Source organism: Canis lupus, chromosome 1 (assembly GCF_048164855.1).
Source record: "Canis lupus baileyi chromosome 1, mCanLup2.hap1, whole genome shotgun sequence".
NCBI classification, from domain to species: Eukaryota; Metazoa; Chordata; class Mammalia; order Carnivora; family Canidae; genus Canis; species Canis lupus.
In genome coordinates this window covers 73,086,535-73,103,893 of record NC_132838.1, presented here as the reverse complement: position 1 = coordinate 73,103,893, position 17,359 = coordinate 73,086,535, and the positions used below count along the sequence as shown (strand labels likewise).

The 17,359-nt window shown below is 42.0% G+C and overlaps 1 protein-coding gene across 1 annotated transcript in view; it reads right to left on the bottom strand.

Moving 5' to 3' along the window:
• Positions 1–5,204: 5,204 nt before the first annotated feature.
• FBP2 (fructose-bisphosphatase 2) overlaps positions 5,205–17,359 on the bottom strand; it is a 32,698-nt gene continuing 20,543 nt past the window's right edge. Inside the window, exons 5-7 of the mRNA XM_072835358.1 lie at positions 16,448–16,585; positions 9,403–9,522; positions 5,205–5,622 (exon numbers count right to left, since the gene is read on the bottom strand). Of these exons, the coding sequence (XP_072691459.1) occupies positions 5,428–5,622; positions 9,403–9,522; positions 16,448–16,585 (453 nt within the window). The 3' untranslated portion in view covers positions 5,205–5,427. The remainder of the gene's footprint in view (positions 5,623–9,402; positions 9,523–16,447; positions 16,586–17,359) is intronic.

Genomic DNA, 17,359 nt, shown 5'->3' with positions numbered 1-17,359 from the left:
TGTGTAAATTTTAGGATTATTTGTTCCAGCTCTGTGAAAAAAAGTTGATGGTATTTTGACAGGAATTGCATTGAATGTATAGATTGCCCTGGGTAGCATAGACATTTTAACAATATTTGTTTTTCCAATTCATGAGCATAGAAAGTTTTTCCATTTATTCATATCTTCCTCAATTTCCTTTGTAAGTGCTCTATTATTTTCAGAATACAAATCCTTTACCTCTTTGGTTAGGTTTATTCCTAGGTAACGTATGGTTTTTGGTGCAGCAATAATGGGATGGATTCCTTAATTTCTTTTTCTCCAATCTCATCATTAGTGTATAGAAATGCAACTGATTTCTGTACATTGACTTTATATCCTGCCACTTTGCTGAATTCCTGTATGAGATCTAGGAATTTTTGGATAGAGTCTTTTGGGTTTTCCACATAAAGTATGTCATCTGCAAAAAGCAGGAGTTTGACTTCTTTGCCAATTCAGATGCCTTTTATTTCTTTTTCCTGTCTGATTGCTGAGGCCAGGACTTCTAGTACTATGTTGAATAGCAGTGGTGAGAGTGGGCATCCCTGTCGTGTTCCTGACCTTAGGGGAAAAACTCTCAGTTATTCCCCATTGAGAATGATATTCTCTGTGGGCTTTTCATAGATTACTTTTAAGATACTGAGATATGTTCTCTCTACCCCTACACTTTGGAGAGTTTTAATCAAGAAAGGATGCTGTACTGTGTCAAATGCTTTTTTTCTGCATCAGTTGAGAGGATCATTTGGTTCTTGTCCTTTCTTTTATTAATGTGGCATATCACACTGAGTGATTTGCAGATGTTGAACCACCCTTGCAGCCCAGGAATAAATCCCACTTGATCATGGTGAATAATCCTCTTAATATACTGTTGGATCCTATTCGCTAGTATCTTGGTGAGAATTTTGGCATCCATGTTCATCAGGGATATTGGTCTGTAATTCTTTTTGGTGGGGTCTTTATCTTGTTTGGGGATCAAGATAATGCTGACCTCACAGAAAGAGTTTGGAAGTTTTCCTTCAATTTCTATTTTTTGAAACAGCTTCAGAAGAATAGGTATTAATTCTTTTTTAGAGGTTTGGTGAATTCCCCTGGGAAGCCATCAGGACCTGGAATCTTGATTTTTTGGGAGATTTTTTTATTATTGCTTCAATTTCCTTGCTAGTTATGGGTCTAGTCAGGTTTTCTATTTCTTCCAATTTCAGGTTTGGTAGTTTACATGTTTCTAGGAATGCATCCATTTCTTCCAGATTGCCTAATTTGGTGGCATATGGTCACTCATACTATGTTCTTAAAATTATTTGTATTTCTTTGGTGCTGATTGTGATCTCTCTTCTTTCATTCATGATTTTATTTATTTAGGTATTTTCTCTTTTGTTTCTTATAAGTCTGACTAGGGGTTTATTCATCTTATTAATTCTTTCAATGCACCAGCTCCTAGTTTCATTGATCTGTTCTACTCTTCTTTTTGTTTCTATTTCACTGATTTCTGCTCTAATCTTTATTATTTCTCTTCCTGTTGGGTTTAAGTTTTATTGGCTGTTCTTTTTCCAGCTCGTTTAGGAGTAAGGTTAGTCTGTGTAGTTGAGACTTCTCTTGTTTCTTGAGAAAGAACTATATTACTATATACTTCCCTCTTAGGACCACTTTTGCTGTATCTCAAAGGTTCTTAACTATTGTGTTTTCATTTCATTTGCTTCCATGATTTTTTTTAAGTTCTTCTTTAATTTCCTAGTTGACCCATTCATTTTTTAGTAGGTTGCTCTTTAACCTCCAAGTATTTGAGTTCCTTTCAAATTTCATCCTGTGACTGAGTTCCAGTTTCAAAGCATCAGAAATGAAAAAAGCAAAGCATTCCCTCAAAATATGCAGGGAATAATCCTAGTCTTTTGGTACTGGTTGAGATCTGATTTGTGACCCAGTATGTGATCTATTCTAGAGAATATTATATATCTTCTCTACCAAGAAGAATGGGTATTCTGTTGCTTTAGGATGGAATGCTCTGAATATATCTGTGAAGTCCATCTGGTCCAATGTGTCATTCAAAGTTTTTGTTTCCTTCTTGATTTTCAGCTTAGGTGATCTGCCCATTGCTGTGAGGGGGGTGTTATAGTCCCCTAGTATAATTGTAGCATTATCAATGTGTTTCTTTAATTTTGTTATTCATTGGTTTATATAATTGGCTGCTCCCAAGTTAGGGGCATAAATATTTACAATTCTTAGATCTTCTTGTTGGATAGAACCCTTTAAGTGTGATATAGTGTCCTTCCTCATCTCTTATACAGTTTTTGGTTTAAAATCTAATTTGTCTGCTCTAAGGATTGCTTCCCCAGTTTTCTTCTGATGACCATTAGCATGATAAATGGTTCTCCATCCCCTCTTTGGGAGAATCTTTGGGTCTAAAATGAGTCTCCTGTAAATAGCATATAGGTAGGTCTTGCTTTTTTTATCCAATCTGATACCCTGTATCTTTTGATTGGAGCATTTAACACATTTATATTTAGAGTAACTACTGAAAGACATGAATTATGTGCCATTGTATTACCTGTAAAGTCCCTGTTTCTGTATATAATCTCTGTTCCCTTCTGGTCTATGCTGCTTTGGGGCTCTCTCTTCACTCACAGGATCCCCTTTAATATTTCTTGCAGGGCTGGTTTAATGATTACAAATTATTTTAGTTTCTGTTTGTCCTGGGAGCTTTTTTATCTCTCCTTCTATTTTGAATGACAACCTTACTGGTTTAAATATTCTTGGCTGCATCATATATCTCACTTAGCACCCTGAATATATCATGCCAGTCCTCTCTGGCCTGCCAGGTCTCTGTGGAGAGGTCTTCTGCCAGTCTAATGTTTCCACCCTTGTGGGTTTAAGAGCTCTTGTCTGAAACTGCTTGCAAGATTTTCTCTTTATCTCTGAAATTTGCAAGCTTCATTATTATAGTCTGGCTGTTGATCTATTTTTATTGATTTTAGGGGAGGGTGGGGTGGCTCTCTATGCCTCCTGAACTTGGGTGTTTATTTCCTTTCCCAGATTAGGGAAGTTCTCAGCTATAATTTGTTCTAATAGGCCTTCTGCCTCTCTGTCTTTTCTGATCTTCCAGGATATTCAAATATTATTGCACTTTATGCTATCACTCATCTTTCAAAGTCCCCCCTCAGCATCCAATAGTTGTTTTTCTCTTTTTCTCAGCTTCCTTACTTTCCATCATTTTATCTTCTGTATCACTGACTCTCTCTTCTGCCTCGCTTACCCTAGCAGTTAGAGCCTCCATTTCTTTTTTTTACTGCATCTCAGTAATGACATTTTTAACTTCAGCCTGTTTAGGTTCTAGTTCTTTTATTTCTAAGATTCTCTAGTGTCTTTTATGCTTTTTTCAACCCGGGTGATTATCTTTGTAATCGTTATTTTAAATTCTAGCTCTGGCATCTTACTTATATCTATATCAATTAAATCTATGGCAGAGAGTATTACCTCTGGTTCTTTCTTCGGTTGTGAATTTCTCCTTCTCGTCATTTTGTCCAAAAAGGAAAGAAAGAGAAAGAGGGGCGCATGGGTGGCTCAGTGGTTGAGTGTCTGCCTTTGGCTCACATCGTGATCCCTAGGTCTGAGGATGGAGTCCTGCATCAGGCTCCCCACAGGGAGCCTGTTTCTCCCTCTGCCTGTGTCTCTCCCTCTCTCTGTGTGTCTCTCATGAGTAAGTAAATAAAATCTTTAAATTAAAAAAAAAAAAAAAAGGAAAGAAAGAAAGAGAAAGAAAAAAACAGCAAAAACAGCAATAATAAAATCAACAACAACAATAACTTTAGGAAGTGACTCTGGTGCATGCTTTATATACTCTGCGGTTGTGTTTTGGCTGCTCTTTCGGGCTGGTCCTTCCTCCTTGTTTGTAGTGGGAAGTGTTTGGTCCTTTAAGTAGATATGCTTTTAGTAGCTTGTGAAGTTAACCCGGAAGCTCATGTTCTGGAGCTTTCTTTAATCAGCAGACTTGGTATATGTTGGGGTTGTGTTTGTCTCCTGGGGGGGTTCACAAGCTGACTTGCCCTCGGAAGGACACACCTGCAGGCCAGGGGGCGGGACTGCGGGCAGAGGATTCCAGCCTCCACTGGAGGCACCGTGTGTCTCCCTGAGGTCCGACTGTGCTGGTGGCCGGTGGTGGTGGAGGAGATGGAATTTGGCGTCACTTTGTCCCTTCGTCCCCCGGGGAGGCAGAAGTCCCGGCAGCTGCTGCCCTGCGGTCCTCCCAGAAAAGTGCACAAGCTCGGGCGGCCCAGGACCTCGTCACTTCCCTGCCCTAGCCTGTCTGTGTCGGGGTCATCAGGTCCCCAGAGCCACAGGTCTCCTGAATTCCAATTCCGGCCGGAAGCTGGGATTCAGAGCTCCGAGTGCGCCCACCGAGGCCCTGGCGGGAAGGCTCGGGCCGCCCGCAGCCGCCGCGCCTGAAAAGCCTTCACGGGCACCTGCGCCGAGGCTGACAGTAACGCTCCGCGAAGAGCTGGAGCCGGCGGCCACCGTGTGCATTTGACTCGGTCCCCTACCGCCTCTGTGTTGGAAGCAGGCTGGCCGCTCCGGGGGCCGCGCAGCCCCGGCCCGCGCCCAGCCAGGCCCAGCCAGGCCCAGCCAGGCCCAGCCAAGCGCCTGGCGCCCCCCTCCGACCCGGCTGCGCGCCTCGCCTCCGCGGCTCCCGGCCGGCCCTTCGTCTGCAGAGGACAAGCACGCTGCTCCAAGGCCCTCCAGAAAAGGGAGCAGCCTTTCCCTGAGCAAAACCCAGGGATCCACTCGCCACCGATGCCGACTTTCTCCCTCTTCCTGACTTGGCTCCGAGAACCAGACTTCCTCCCTTTCGGGCCTCGCGGCTTCCCAATCCCCCGGTTCAGGGCTGCGAACTTTGCTTCTGCCAGAATCACTTGCTCCAAATATGCAGATTGTTTCTGTACTCTTCCCATCTTGCTCCTGATTTTTCAAACAGGTGAAGGTTGGTCTGGTTGTACTGGAAGAACAAAGCAAGTTCAAGGTGCCCCTACTACTCCACTGTCTTGGAACCACGAGGTTCAAATTTTAAAAGAACCGAAACAAATTCTTAAGCGATCTCTAAACTTTTGCCCACAAGTCTGTGGTGGCCGATTCCCTGGCCGACACACTTGGTACTATAACCCTATTAGCTGCTGTTCACGAGAGAAGACAGGTCAAAGTTGTTCTTTCCACATGTGGGTTTTTATTTTGAGCCCTTCACACCCAGCACAGAATTGCCTCTGGCTTCAAGAGCTGCGAGGAGCACTTTGCTGTGATCTTCTCGGTGTGATTTAAGAGCTTTGCCTTTTGTTACCCATCACCACTGTTTATAATTATTATTCACTCAAGGCCCTTAATAAAAAGGACAAGACAAAGACAAGGCAGTTTTCAGGGTCAAACCCACTACCTGCCTGCCTGGCTTTTCTGTACACAGGTGAGGTACTCCTGCACATCATCCGGGGACCCCAGAATGAGGGGGACTCGTTGGTGAATGGTCTCTGGCTTCACATCCAGCACGGGCTGAGTGCCTGTGGTCGCCAGGCCTCCAGCCTGCTCTATGATATAGGCCACGGGATTGCACTCATACAGAAGCCGGAGCTGTGGGAGAAACAGAGTCAGGTGGACAAGCTCTGCAAGTTGCCAGATATCCCAAGCCATGCCCCTTTTAAAGCTCAACAGGGAATTGCAGCTACTGAACTTCTGGTTTGTTAGCCCAAATGCAACGGACACCCCAGCAGAGTGAGCTTCCAGAAGTCAGGACCCCCCAGAAGCCCAGGCGCATCAGATGATGTTCATCGCCATGTCTTTCGGGCACCACTGGTTAGTATCTACTGTCTTGTGACCTCTGTGTTTACAAGAGACCTGCCTCCTCCCCCTGAGAATATGGGATCCAGATACTTGTTTGCTGTTGGCTCAGCAGTGAGGCAAACTGACTCTGAGGCCTGGTCAGGAGCCTCTGTATGTGAGGCCTTAGGGCTAGGAGGAAGTCCAGCTTGGATGGGATGGAAGGTCACCTGGAGAGTACGGGGTAGCCTCTTAGGATAACTTCCCATCCAAGATCGTGTGGAGGAATCCCATACCTCAAGTGTCAGCATGACTAGGTAGTTTGTTGGGGTTAAAATGGCCTTTTCTCGTGGCCACTGAGACTGAGTTAACGACCACTGCTTGCACTCCCACGGCATCCTGCACGTCCTTCTGCATGCGTTTGTCACACTGAGGTTGGTTTCATATCTGCCTTCCTCCTTACATGCTCACCCTTGAGGGCAGGGACAGAGTCTGTCTTGGCGGATCACTATGGCACCTCCCCTCCCAGTACTGTCTGATGCAGGAGACAAGGCTCCTGTGTCCCTCGCCCATGGCCTCCCAGTGGAAGGCAGAAATGGGCGGGGTGTGGAGGGTCAAGTCAGCCTGTGCCCTGCTTGCTACATTGGGCCCGTGGACACAGGGCCAAGCCTATCCTGAGGAAAGACTACCTTTTCTAAGAGGTACCATAGGAACTAGCAGGTGCCTGCCCTGTACCCAGTGAGTCCTTGGGGAATTGAATTGAAATGGGCTGGACCCAAAGGCTTTTTTAGGTCTCTTTCTCTGTGTTGTCATTCCCTCCTCACCACCCCCACCCCACCACCAGACACCCACATACATCACATCAGATTCAGAGTGACAGTCTAGCTGCACGTTCTAACTCAATATCATATTATCTTCTCCTTCCTGCCCCAAAAGCTGCAAAAGCTGTGCAAAACCTGTTTTTTTTTTTTTTTTTTATTTATTTATGATAGTCACACACACACACACAGAGGCAGAGAGAGGCAGAGACATAGGCAGAGGGAGAAGCAGGCTCCATGCACCGGGAGCCCAACGTGGGATTCGATCCCAGATCTCCAGGATCGCGCCCTGGGCCAAAGGCAGGCGCCAAACCGCTGCGCTACCCAGGGATCCCCCAAAACCTGTATTGAAAAGAAAACAAGCTCCTTTCTGTAATCGGCTTACAAAATGGTGAAGCCAGCTCTCTGCAGCCTTTTTTTCTTTGCTTCAAATCCATTCTGAAGATCATTGGAAACTACTTTGAGAAGCAGTCAAATCTTGCTGATTTTTGAATTATTGTTATTTCATGGTGGGAAGCAAAATGTCTCTGGTCTAGGTTGGAGAGCCAGGTATTCAGGAGAAAGTAAGTCAAGACTCCAGGGGGCCATTTACTGCCATTTTGGTAAAACAGTGTACACTACCCTTACTCTAGACCTCCAGCTCTTGGAGTAATGGGTATCCTGGCAAGTGCAAAGAAGCCCCACTGGCTGTGGACACAATTGGATCTGCGAGTTTTGTCCCTGATCATCCACAGGAGGGACACTGGAGGCCAATTGGTCCTGCACAGCTACCTAACAGCTTGTAGCACTCCACTCTTTCCTCTCCTTTTCCTTGCTCTGGGCACTTGAGGATAGGGGATTTGGGATGTTTGACAATAAAGCCTCCGATTGTCACCAAGTAGCCTTTGTTTGTACCATTTTGATTCAGATACTTAAGAAAAAAAAGTACAGCATCTTCACATAAAATTTGTCTTTGAGCCAAGGTTACCCTTCACCTAAAGTTGTTCTTGTAGTAAATTCATCTTAAAACACAACATGCAGGTCTTCATGTTACTTTGGCCTGCAGCCCACGTGATCTACTTTTTTCTGCAACTAAATCTAAACAGATAAACAGAGACAAGCACACACAGGAGAAAAGGCATACACAATCACCCCACCCCAAAAACACACAGCAAGGATGCCTGGGTGGCTCAGCGGTTGAGCATCTGCCTTTGGCTCAGGGCATGATCCTGGAGTCCCAGGACTGAGTCCCACATCGAGCTCCTGTAGGGAGCCTCCTTCTCCCTTTGCCTGTGTCTCTGCCTCTCTGTCTCTCTCTCTGTCTCTCTCTCTCTCTGTCTCTCATGAATAAATAAATAAAATATTAAAACAAAAAAACACAGCAATGCCCACACAGATACCAGGAAAGCTAAAACACAGAGTTCAGGAACCAATGTACTTTCAACAGGGATGGCGGGGATGGTGCTATGAATATAGATCTACATGGAATTATATGTGCTTATGGAAATGTCCATGTAACTATATGTGCATATTTTCTGACTCATCTTAAATCATTTTAACAATTAGTAACAAATAGCCTAACCTTTTCTGTGTTGGAACTTAGTAGACAGCACTCCCTCATTTTCTAAATCTTATTTAATACCCTGTGCCAGTATCTTTTATGCAGAATTGTCTGTAACTCTTACTTCTAAAGGTTATGATAGGGAACCCTGGGTGGCGCAGCGGTTTAGTGCCTGCCTTTGGCCCAGGGCGTGATCCTGGAGACCCGGGATCGAATCTCACGTCGGGCTCCCGGTGCATGGAGCCTGCTTCTCCCTCTGCTTGTGTCTCTGCCTCTCTCTCTCTCTCTCTCTCTCTCTGTGACTATCATAAATAAATAAAAATTTTTTAAAAATTTAAAAAAAAATAAAGGTTATGATATACCTGAGCTAAATATTCACATGAAGAGAAACTCCTGATACACCAATCTGCATATTAAAAATCTTCCCTCTGGTCTCATGTGCTCTTAGATTTCTTATCATGGCTTTGAAACTGTCATTCCAGTAATTCAAATTGCACATCCTGGGAGACAAATATACATGTGGCCAGTTGTTGGTATATGTGAGAGTGTATTAGATCTTTGTTTTGATTTTTTTACTTAATGATCTCTGTGATTGGTGAAAAAATCAGACATGTTTCCATGGGAGGGTCTATTCAAGATAAATGCATTTGGGTCATAAGATTCCCATCTGATAATATAAGTATTTTGGGGTTTGGGTCATAAAGTTGCAATAAGACTTTCCAGGAACTACCTTCCCAGAAGTATTGAATAAGTTCTGACCAAAAGTTCTTATTCTGGAGTTTGGGAACTCTCCAGAGGATTCATGGGTAAACTTCAAGTCATCTGTGAACCCCCTAAAAACATATGTAATATATCTGTTTATGTGCATTTCTTTCCCCTGGGAAGTGGATCCATACCTTCTGTTAGATTCTCAAATGGTCTATAACCCAGAATCAGGTGGTGCTGAAGCTACAGGCACAGCATGTAGAAGGTGGTAAATGACCACAGCTGACACATGGTGAATGATGGGCATGAGGCCAAGGAATGTGAAGGGTAGTGAAAATTGCCAATAACAACTTCAGCCTCTACTACAGCCTCAAAATTTATTAATAGGAAATATAGCTCATTTTTCTTCCACCTACCCACTCACAAACTGCTGTGAAGAGGTCAGAGCAGTAGCCAAAAAGCAGGCATGAAGAGAAAGGGTACTCCAACTGGCTTACTGACGGATACAGCCTATGGACAAAAAAGAATTACCTTGCCCTTCGGACTTTTCTGGTTCGCTGGATACAGGAAGACTCCTCCATAGACCAGGGTACGGTGTACATCAGCCACCATAGAGCCCACATACCGGGCCCCATAGGGAGCACTGCCATCCTAGAAGGCAGAAAGAGAAGAGGCAAGATGCTCACCTAGATTAGATACTTGTTAACCACGTATCTTAAGAGATTGGCAAAGCAAAAGAAATTAACAGTCTTCTAAGGAAAGGAGACATTGGCAGCATTTAGGATGGGATTAAACAAGCAAGAGATAGTCACCCAACAAAAAAGAATTGAATTGCAATAAAAGCAGGCACTATAGGTGATTCCGAACCCTGAATATTAGATGGAATACAAAACCTGCCAATTACTCTCCTAGGTAATAATATGAGTAGCACTGAACAGAAATCTTGTGTAAACTCAGCTCAATAAATAATTTTTCAGTATCTTATTTCTGCCTGGCATCAGGCCAGGCCCTGAGGATGCCAAAATCAGAAAGACAGTCTCTGCCCCAAGGAACTCACCAACTGAAGGGGAAGACTAGCATATATAAATGAGTAAGATTTCAAAACACAGAGTTCAGGGTTCAGGAACCAATGGTACTTTCAACAGGGATGGTGGGGATGGTGCTATGAATATAGATCTACATGGAATTATATGTGCCTATGGAAATGTCTATGAAACTAAATATGCGTGCATATTTTCTGACTCATTTTAAATCATTTTAACAATTAGTAACAAATAGCCTAACCTTTTCTGTGTTGGAACTTAGTAGACAGCACTTCCTCATTTTCTAGATCTTATTTAATACCCTGTGCCAGTATCTCTTATGCAGAATTGTCTGTGACTCTTACAATTAAAAAATAAATGAATTTAAAATTTTATGATAAAAAGATGAATAACCCAATTTTTAAAATAGACCAAAAACTTACCTTATACCACATGACAAATACACTCAAAGTGGAACCTACACATAAGAGCTAAGACTATAAAATTCTAAGAAAATATCAACAGACTTTTGGGAGAAGAAACTTGAGAGAAATGGTATTAAAATTATCTGGCAAAGAAAACCGGAACATTTGGGAAAATGAAGAACAAGGAAAGAGTATCTCTACCAAATCTAAGAGCACGCAGTGAATTAACAATATTTACATATGCAAAGAAGAAATGCAAACACCCACCAGTAGATCAGAATAGAGTCTAGTCTTGGGCATTAAGAAAGATGAGAATTTCATTTATGCTGAACAGGACCTTTCAATCAGCATGAGACAGGATTATTAGCCAAAGAACAGCACTGTGCAAGCTGCTTAGAGAAGAGGGGGGAAGGATCCCTACCTCATTCTTTACACCCAGATTATTTCAACATGGAGAGAGACTTGAAAGGAGAAAATCACAAATAATTTAGAATAAGGCTGTCCAATGAAGTTCTCTGTAGTGATGAAAACACTTTTTATAACCACTGGCCCAAAGTAACCATGTGTGAGGTCTGGTAACGAGACGAAGTGTAGATGAAAACAGAATTTTACATGTTATTTACTGGTAATTACATGTGGCTAGTAGCTACTCTACTGGGCAGTACAGTACAGGAAACATGAGTACATTAATTCATAATCTAGAACACAACCATTAGTTACAAAGAAAAATAAATATAAAATTGCAAATACCTCTGTAGAATCAAAAGCTGAAAGTCTACCCATATTTCTAACATGAGTAACAGACAAAAGATAAGTTTCCTTCATTTACTAAGTGCGTATAAAGCAACAAGAAACAGATAATACTAATTAAATATTTGCTAAGGACAGAAATAGGCAATTTACTAAGACAAAAGTTGATGCTCGGTAAGTACAAGGAAACTTGTAAGACATAAGCCATCATTAAATATGTGCAAATCAAGCCACAAGGTTCACCTTTTTACCATCAGATGAACACAAATTTTAAAAGATTCACCATATCTCGCAAAGGCAGGGACACAGGGAAATGGGCACTCTTTCATATGATGCCGTAACATATAAACTGATGCAACTTTTCTGAAGAATACTTGGTGACATCAGCATGTGAGATGCACATACCCTTTGACCCAGCAACTTCAGCAAGACATGTGTCCTACAGATACACCTGCAAAGGTCACAAGCACACACATTTGGAATCTCCGCTGCAGCTTTGTGTCAATCTCCAAATCATGACAAAGAAAATCAGTGAGACTAACATGCTCTGCCTGGTGTTCTAAAAGGGGCAGGTATGGAGGTGGGTAAGCGTAATCCTTCCTGCCACCCCAGCTCAAAGAATAAAAGCAACACTTGGCAGTGGTCATCCCTGGAAAGAGCAACTTGACTGGGGTTAGGGAATGGGGGAGGCTTTCATTTTTAATTTTGCATAATTCTGTATGCTTTACATGCCCTAATCTTAGATTACATTTTAAAATTGAAGTAGAATTCAAAAATAAATAAATAAAATCAAATAAAATTGAAGTAAAATTCACATCAGCCCCTAGCAACCACTGATCTGCCTTATGTCTCTACACACTGACCTTATCCTTGCAACTGGCTCTTTCCACTTAACATAAATGTTTTAGAAATTATCCATGCAGTGGTATAGATCAGTTCTTCATTCCTTCTTATGGGTGAATAATACTCCCTTTTCTGAATGTACCAGCTTTTATCCATCCACTCATCACTTGATGGACATTTGAGTTTTTCCACTTTGGGTTATTGTAAATAATGCTGCTATGAACATGTGTGTGCAATTTTTTTATGAATATCTGTTTTCAGTTATTTGAAGTATATACATAGGACCAGAATTGCTGGGTCATATGGTCATTCTATGTTTAACTTTTGAGATACGTTACTTTTTAAATTTTGTTAACAAGAATAGAAACCAGTTTCAATCAAGTGGAAACATTACAAACTATTTATTGTCTTCTTCTTTGAGCCTTTCTTTCTTTAGAAAGAGTTAAAAGTACTTAATTAAAGAAATAAAGAAAGCGACAGCTTCATGCCAACACCCACAGGCCAGCCTCTCCTGTCTTCACCTCTGCCCCTCTCTCTTCACAGAGAATTGCTGAGGGAAGGGGGCACAGATTACTTTCCCTAATTTCCCTTTAATCTTTCTAGGGGATCACTGCAAACCTCCACCACAGCCAGGAGGACGCCCATTCCCATTTGACCAAAGTCAAAATTCCTTTTTGTATTTATAGGCGGATATTCTAGAATCCAACTTGGGTTTCATTGTCTTTCTGTCTTATTAGTCAGAACTGGACACTCCCAAGAATATCCAGCACTTCAGTCAAAATGATTATTGTTTCTACATCAAGAAGAAAGTCCTTCCCTGGACTCTCAAGTGTTGCCTGAGGAAACTACCTGGCATTCACACTGCTTTCCTGCTGTTACATGTAGACTAAACTTCCTGGGGCCAGAATCAACTAATCTCTAGTCTCCAATGTATGGAACTTGTAAGGGATTTTATGTGAAAAGCAAGCAAGAAAAGCCAAAACCTCCTAGAGACAAAACAACTCCTTTTATGCTAGGGGCAGATGCATATTAAGTCTAGAATTTCACATTAATAAACAACTGGAGGATTCTGGAGACTTGCTATATGTTGGGGAATATGTCCCTTCCTTTGCTGTTGAGAAGGGTCTCATCGTTGAATCAGTATTGAAATATTGATTAATACATTGGGCTCAATAGTCTACCATTTCCATGATAAGTGAACACTGACTTTTTTATTTTCTAAGGGGACTGCTCCACTGAACAACTATTGCAGAATGAGGAGGAGATGAGAATAATTTGCTGTTTAGATCCTACTGCATGAGTCCCACCTGTTTGTCAGCAAACAGGGTGCAGTAATGGGTGGCCTTTCACAGGCTATTCTAGCAATGTTAACCTGTCCTGTAAATAACGCATACACTCCCCTTTACATTATTTTTGTCCCATTATCTCCATTCTATATCTGTAGATTAATTTCCTGATATAAAGAAATGTCTAAGAAACTGCCCAGCACAGTACTTTTTCAAGTGTGCATGGAAATCCATTAATGGGTGATAAGCCCATTTAATGAGAGATTACTAACATGCTTTTTTTTTTTTTTTTGAAATGAGATGCAATCTAAACAAATGGAATGGAACACAACAGAATGGAACAGATCAGAATAGGGGAGCCTGGGTGGCCCAATCAGTTAAGCGTCTGCCTTCAGTTCAGATCATGATCCCAGGGCCCTGGGATGCAGCCCCCCATCAGGCTTCCTGCTCAAGGGGAAGCCCGCTTGTCCCTCTCCGTCTACCACTCCCTCTGCTTGTGCTCTCTCCTCTCTCTATTTCTGTCTCTCTCTCAAATAAATCAATAAAATCTTAAAAAAAAAAAAAGAACAGAACAGAATTGAATTGAATAGAAAAGTGAAAAGGTAAAAGTATCTTAAAACACATCGAGATTAAGGCAATTTATTTCAGTGGGGCCTGTGTGAGTGTGTACATGCACACTGGCACACATATGCTCTGAATTAGATGTAAAATGCATTTGTTATTAATGTTCACAGTCAAAAATTCTTCAGAGCCACTGGTCTAATTGACCTTTCTTACTCCTGAGCTGTCTCTGGGGAAACTGTATAGATCTTCTTAAGGCATTTATTCCATTTTGTAAAATTACAAGGAGTAGTTTACCTTAGAACCTGAGTATCTTTCTTCTAGGAGTAGTAACACTATCTAAGCTGGACTGTGAGAAAGGATACAAGAGAAAAACATTTTTTTTAAGAGCACAGAGTATTATTTGAGAGGAGAAAAAGTTAAAATGGAATTGGGAAAGATCTTAATATCTTCTAAGAGTTTCAGTTTTACTGAAACTTTATCTTCCCTGACTTTATAATTACCTTTTTATGTGGTTTTCCATTTGGGAGCTCATCCTGTGGTAAGATTTAAAGGCACACCAACCTGCTGTTGGTCATTCATGAGCTGATGCCTTATTTCCCATTTGAAACCTCTCCTTCCAGGAAACAACAAATGTTGGAGAGGATGCGGAGAAAAGGGAACCCTCTTACACTGTTGGTGGGAATGTGAACTGGTGCAGCCACTCTGGAAAACTGTGTGGAGGTTCCTCAAAGAGTTAAAAATAGACCTGCCCTACAACCCAGCAATTGCACTGCTGGGGATTTACCCCAAAGATTCAGATGCAATGAAACGCTGGGACACCTGCACCCCGATGTTTATAGCAGCAATGTCCATAATAGCCAAACTGTGGAAGGAGCCTCGGTGTCCATCGAAAGATGAATGGATAAAGAAGATGTGGTCTATGTATACAATGGAATATTCCTCAGCCATTAGAAACGACAAATACCCACCATTTGCTTCAACGTGGATGGAACTGGAGGGTATTATGCTGAGTGAAGTAAGTCAATCGGAGAAGGACAAACATTATATGTTCTCATTCATTTGGGGAATATAAATAATAGTGAAAGGGAATATAAGGGAAGGGAGAAGAAATGTGTGGGAAATATCAGAAAGGGAGACAGAACATAAAGACTCCTAACTCTGGGAAATGAACTAGGGGTGGTGGAAGGGGAGGAGGGCAGGGGGTGGGGGTGAGTGGGTGACGGGCACTGAGGGGGACACTTGACGGGATGAGCACTGGGTGTTATTCTGTACGTTGGTAAATTGAACACCAATAAAAAATTAATTTATTAAAAAAAAAGAAACCTCTCCTTCAAAGACATTTATGGTATTCTTTGTATAGAGCTGTTATTTTTTTAGTGGTAACATAAATATCCTTTTTATGGGCTCTAGAGGAGGCACTTTAGCTTAGAATGGGAACCACTATAAAACATCTCCAAGATCAGGAACCTGTAAACAATTTTGACTTTATCATCCACATCCTGTTACTTTGCCCTCAAGACATTGGATGGGTTTGTGCATGATGGCAAAATATGACCCTATAAAAGAGAGGTACAGGAAACTGACTTTTGAGAACTTCAATTTAAAAATAAATGAAAAGGGCAGCCCAGGTGGCTCAGTGGTTTAGTGCCGCCTTCAGTCCAGGGTGTGATCCTGGAGACCCGGGATCGAGTCCCATGTCGGGCTCCCTGCATGGAGCCTGCTTCTTCCTCGCCTGTGTCTCTGCCTCGCTCTCTCTCTCTCTCTCTCTCTCTCTGTGTGTCTCATGAATAAATAAATAAAAATCTTTAAAAAAATAAAAGAAAAAGAAAAAGAAATGAAAGAAAGTAGAAAACTCTCTATAGCTTTAGTGTGAGGTAAAAAAGGGCAGGTCCCAGCATCCTGTTAACTGACTGCCACCTGGGACCATGGAATCACCAACTCTTTTCCCTTGGAGTTCATGAGGACTTCTAGGGACAGCCAAGCTGGCAACCATACCACTGCATTTCCATCACAGGATAAAGGGCCCCTCTTTTGACATTCCCCAGAATTTGGTGAGAGAAGGTCCCACTTATAAACAAGCTTGCATTCGTCTTCTAATTTAGATTAGACTTGACACACTTGATCTGGAAATTCTTTGACTCTGCTCCCATATCTGTCTTAAAATCTCTCTTAGTATGGTGAACATACTGAATGGATTGTTTGGGCTGCATTAGTAGCCACATGCAGTCCAGGACTTGGTAATCCTGTTGAGAGACAAAGAATATCCTAAAGCTTGGGGTAAACACAAGGCCCTGATATTAGGGTATATGAATGGGACTTTCAAATATAAGTACTTCACCTAAAAGCAAATATAAGTGAGGGATCAGAATCTAATAGGTGGTGGTTCAGCAAGCAAATGACCTGAGAGGTTCTGGCCTAAATAAACCCTGAAATTTGGAAATTTGTTTTCTTTATAAATAACATCTCCTGGAAAAACTCAACTCGGGAGTATTATCTTGAGTAGGTCTTTAGCTGTGAAAAATGTGGCTGATTTATGAAGAAAGGTAGATTCCACCATTCTCATACTGACCAGAGCCATAAACAGCAGCATCCACCTCTTTCAACCAGGCCCCCAAAGCTGCCACCCCAACAGAGACCCACTGAGGCAGCATTCTCCCGGCTACTGCCTTAGGTTTCCTTCACTCACCTCAGGAAATTTCTTTTTCTGCACGTATTCTGAGGTGGCAGCATCAAAATACTTGGCATAACCCTCATTGAGACTGTAAATCTTTCCTTTCTGTTTTATCTTGACATCTTTTTCCACTAGGACAAATTCACCAAGTGCCTAGAAAGATGAAAAGAAACACCTGGAAGGAGATAGATACCAGGAAACAAAAGCTAACAGCACATTCCCCAATAATCAGAGAGCATCAGAAGATGTGGGCCTGCTTGAGGAGCCCAGCTGTGCCACATCCTTCTGCAGTGCCAGTAGTACTCTAGCAAGAGAGGATATAATTCAAAGGAAAGAGGGAAAGCTCCGTTGGTAAATTTTACTGCCTGCCAGGTTACTCATTTATGGAGAAACTTGAAGTCTTAATGCCTCAAATTCTCATCCCTAGTTAATTCCTAATTTTGGCCAGAAGATTTATGCCATCAACAATAAGAGGAAGAAGTTTCATGAATGGGATGTGTCATAAAGGTGGGGGATGCAGTTCCCCTACTAATGTGTGGTCCATTTATTGTAATGACTCAGCCTTAGGAGCCAGGAAAAGTTGCCTGTGATTCTTATACAGGGTAATGAGGAAATCCCTTCAATCAGAAACTGTATTCACTTGGCATAAGGAATAAAAAGGATAGACATGAAAGAAATCTACAGAATTACTAATAAAATGGTGCTCAGTGTGCCAGCTATGGTAACTCTGCAGGACATCCCTCAGGTACCTATTTATCTGAGTGCTTATGGATGTGATTAGCTGACTGCAGGTAACACCTTGAAAGGCTGGATGTCTCTCTAAGTCACTAGGAGGAAATCTAGGCTTGGAAATATAATCAGTTTTAATGAACTTCAAAGACTAAGAAAGTGAAATCCCCAGGGTGACAGCTCACAGCTATCAGCTAG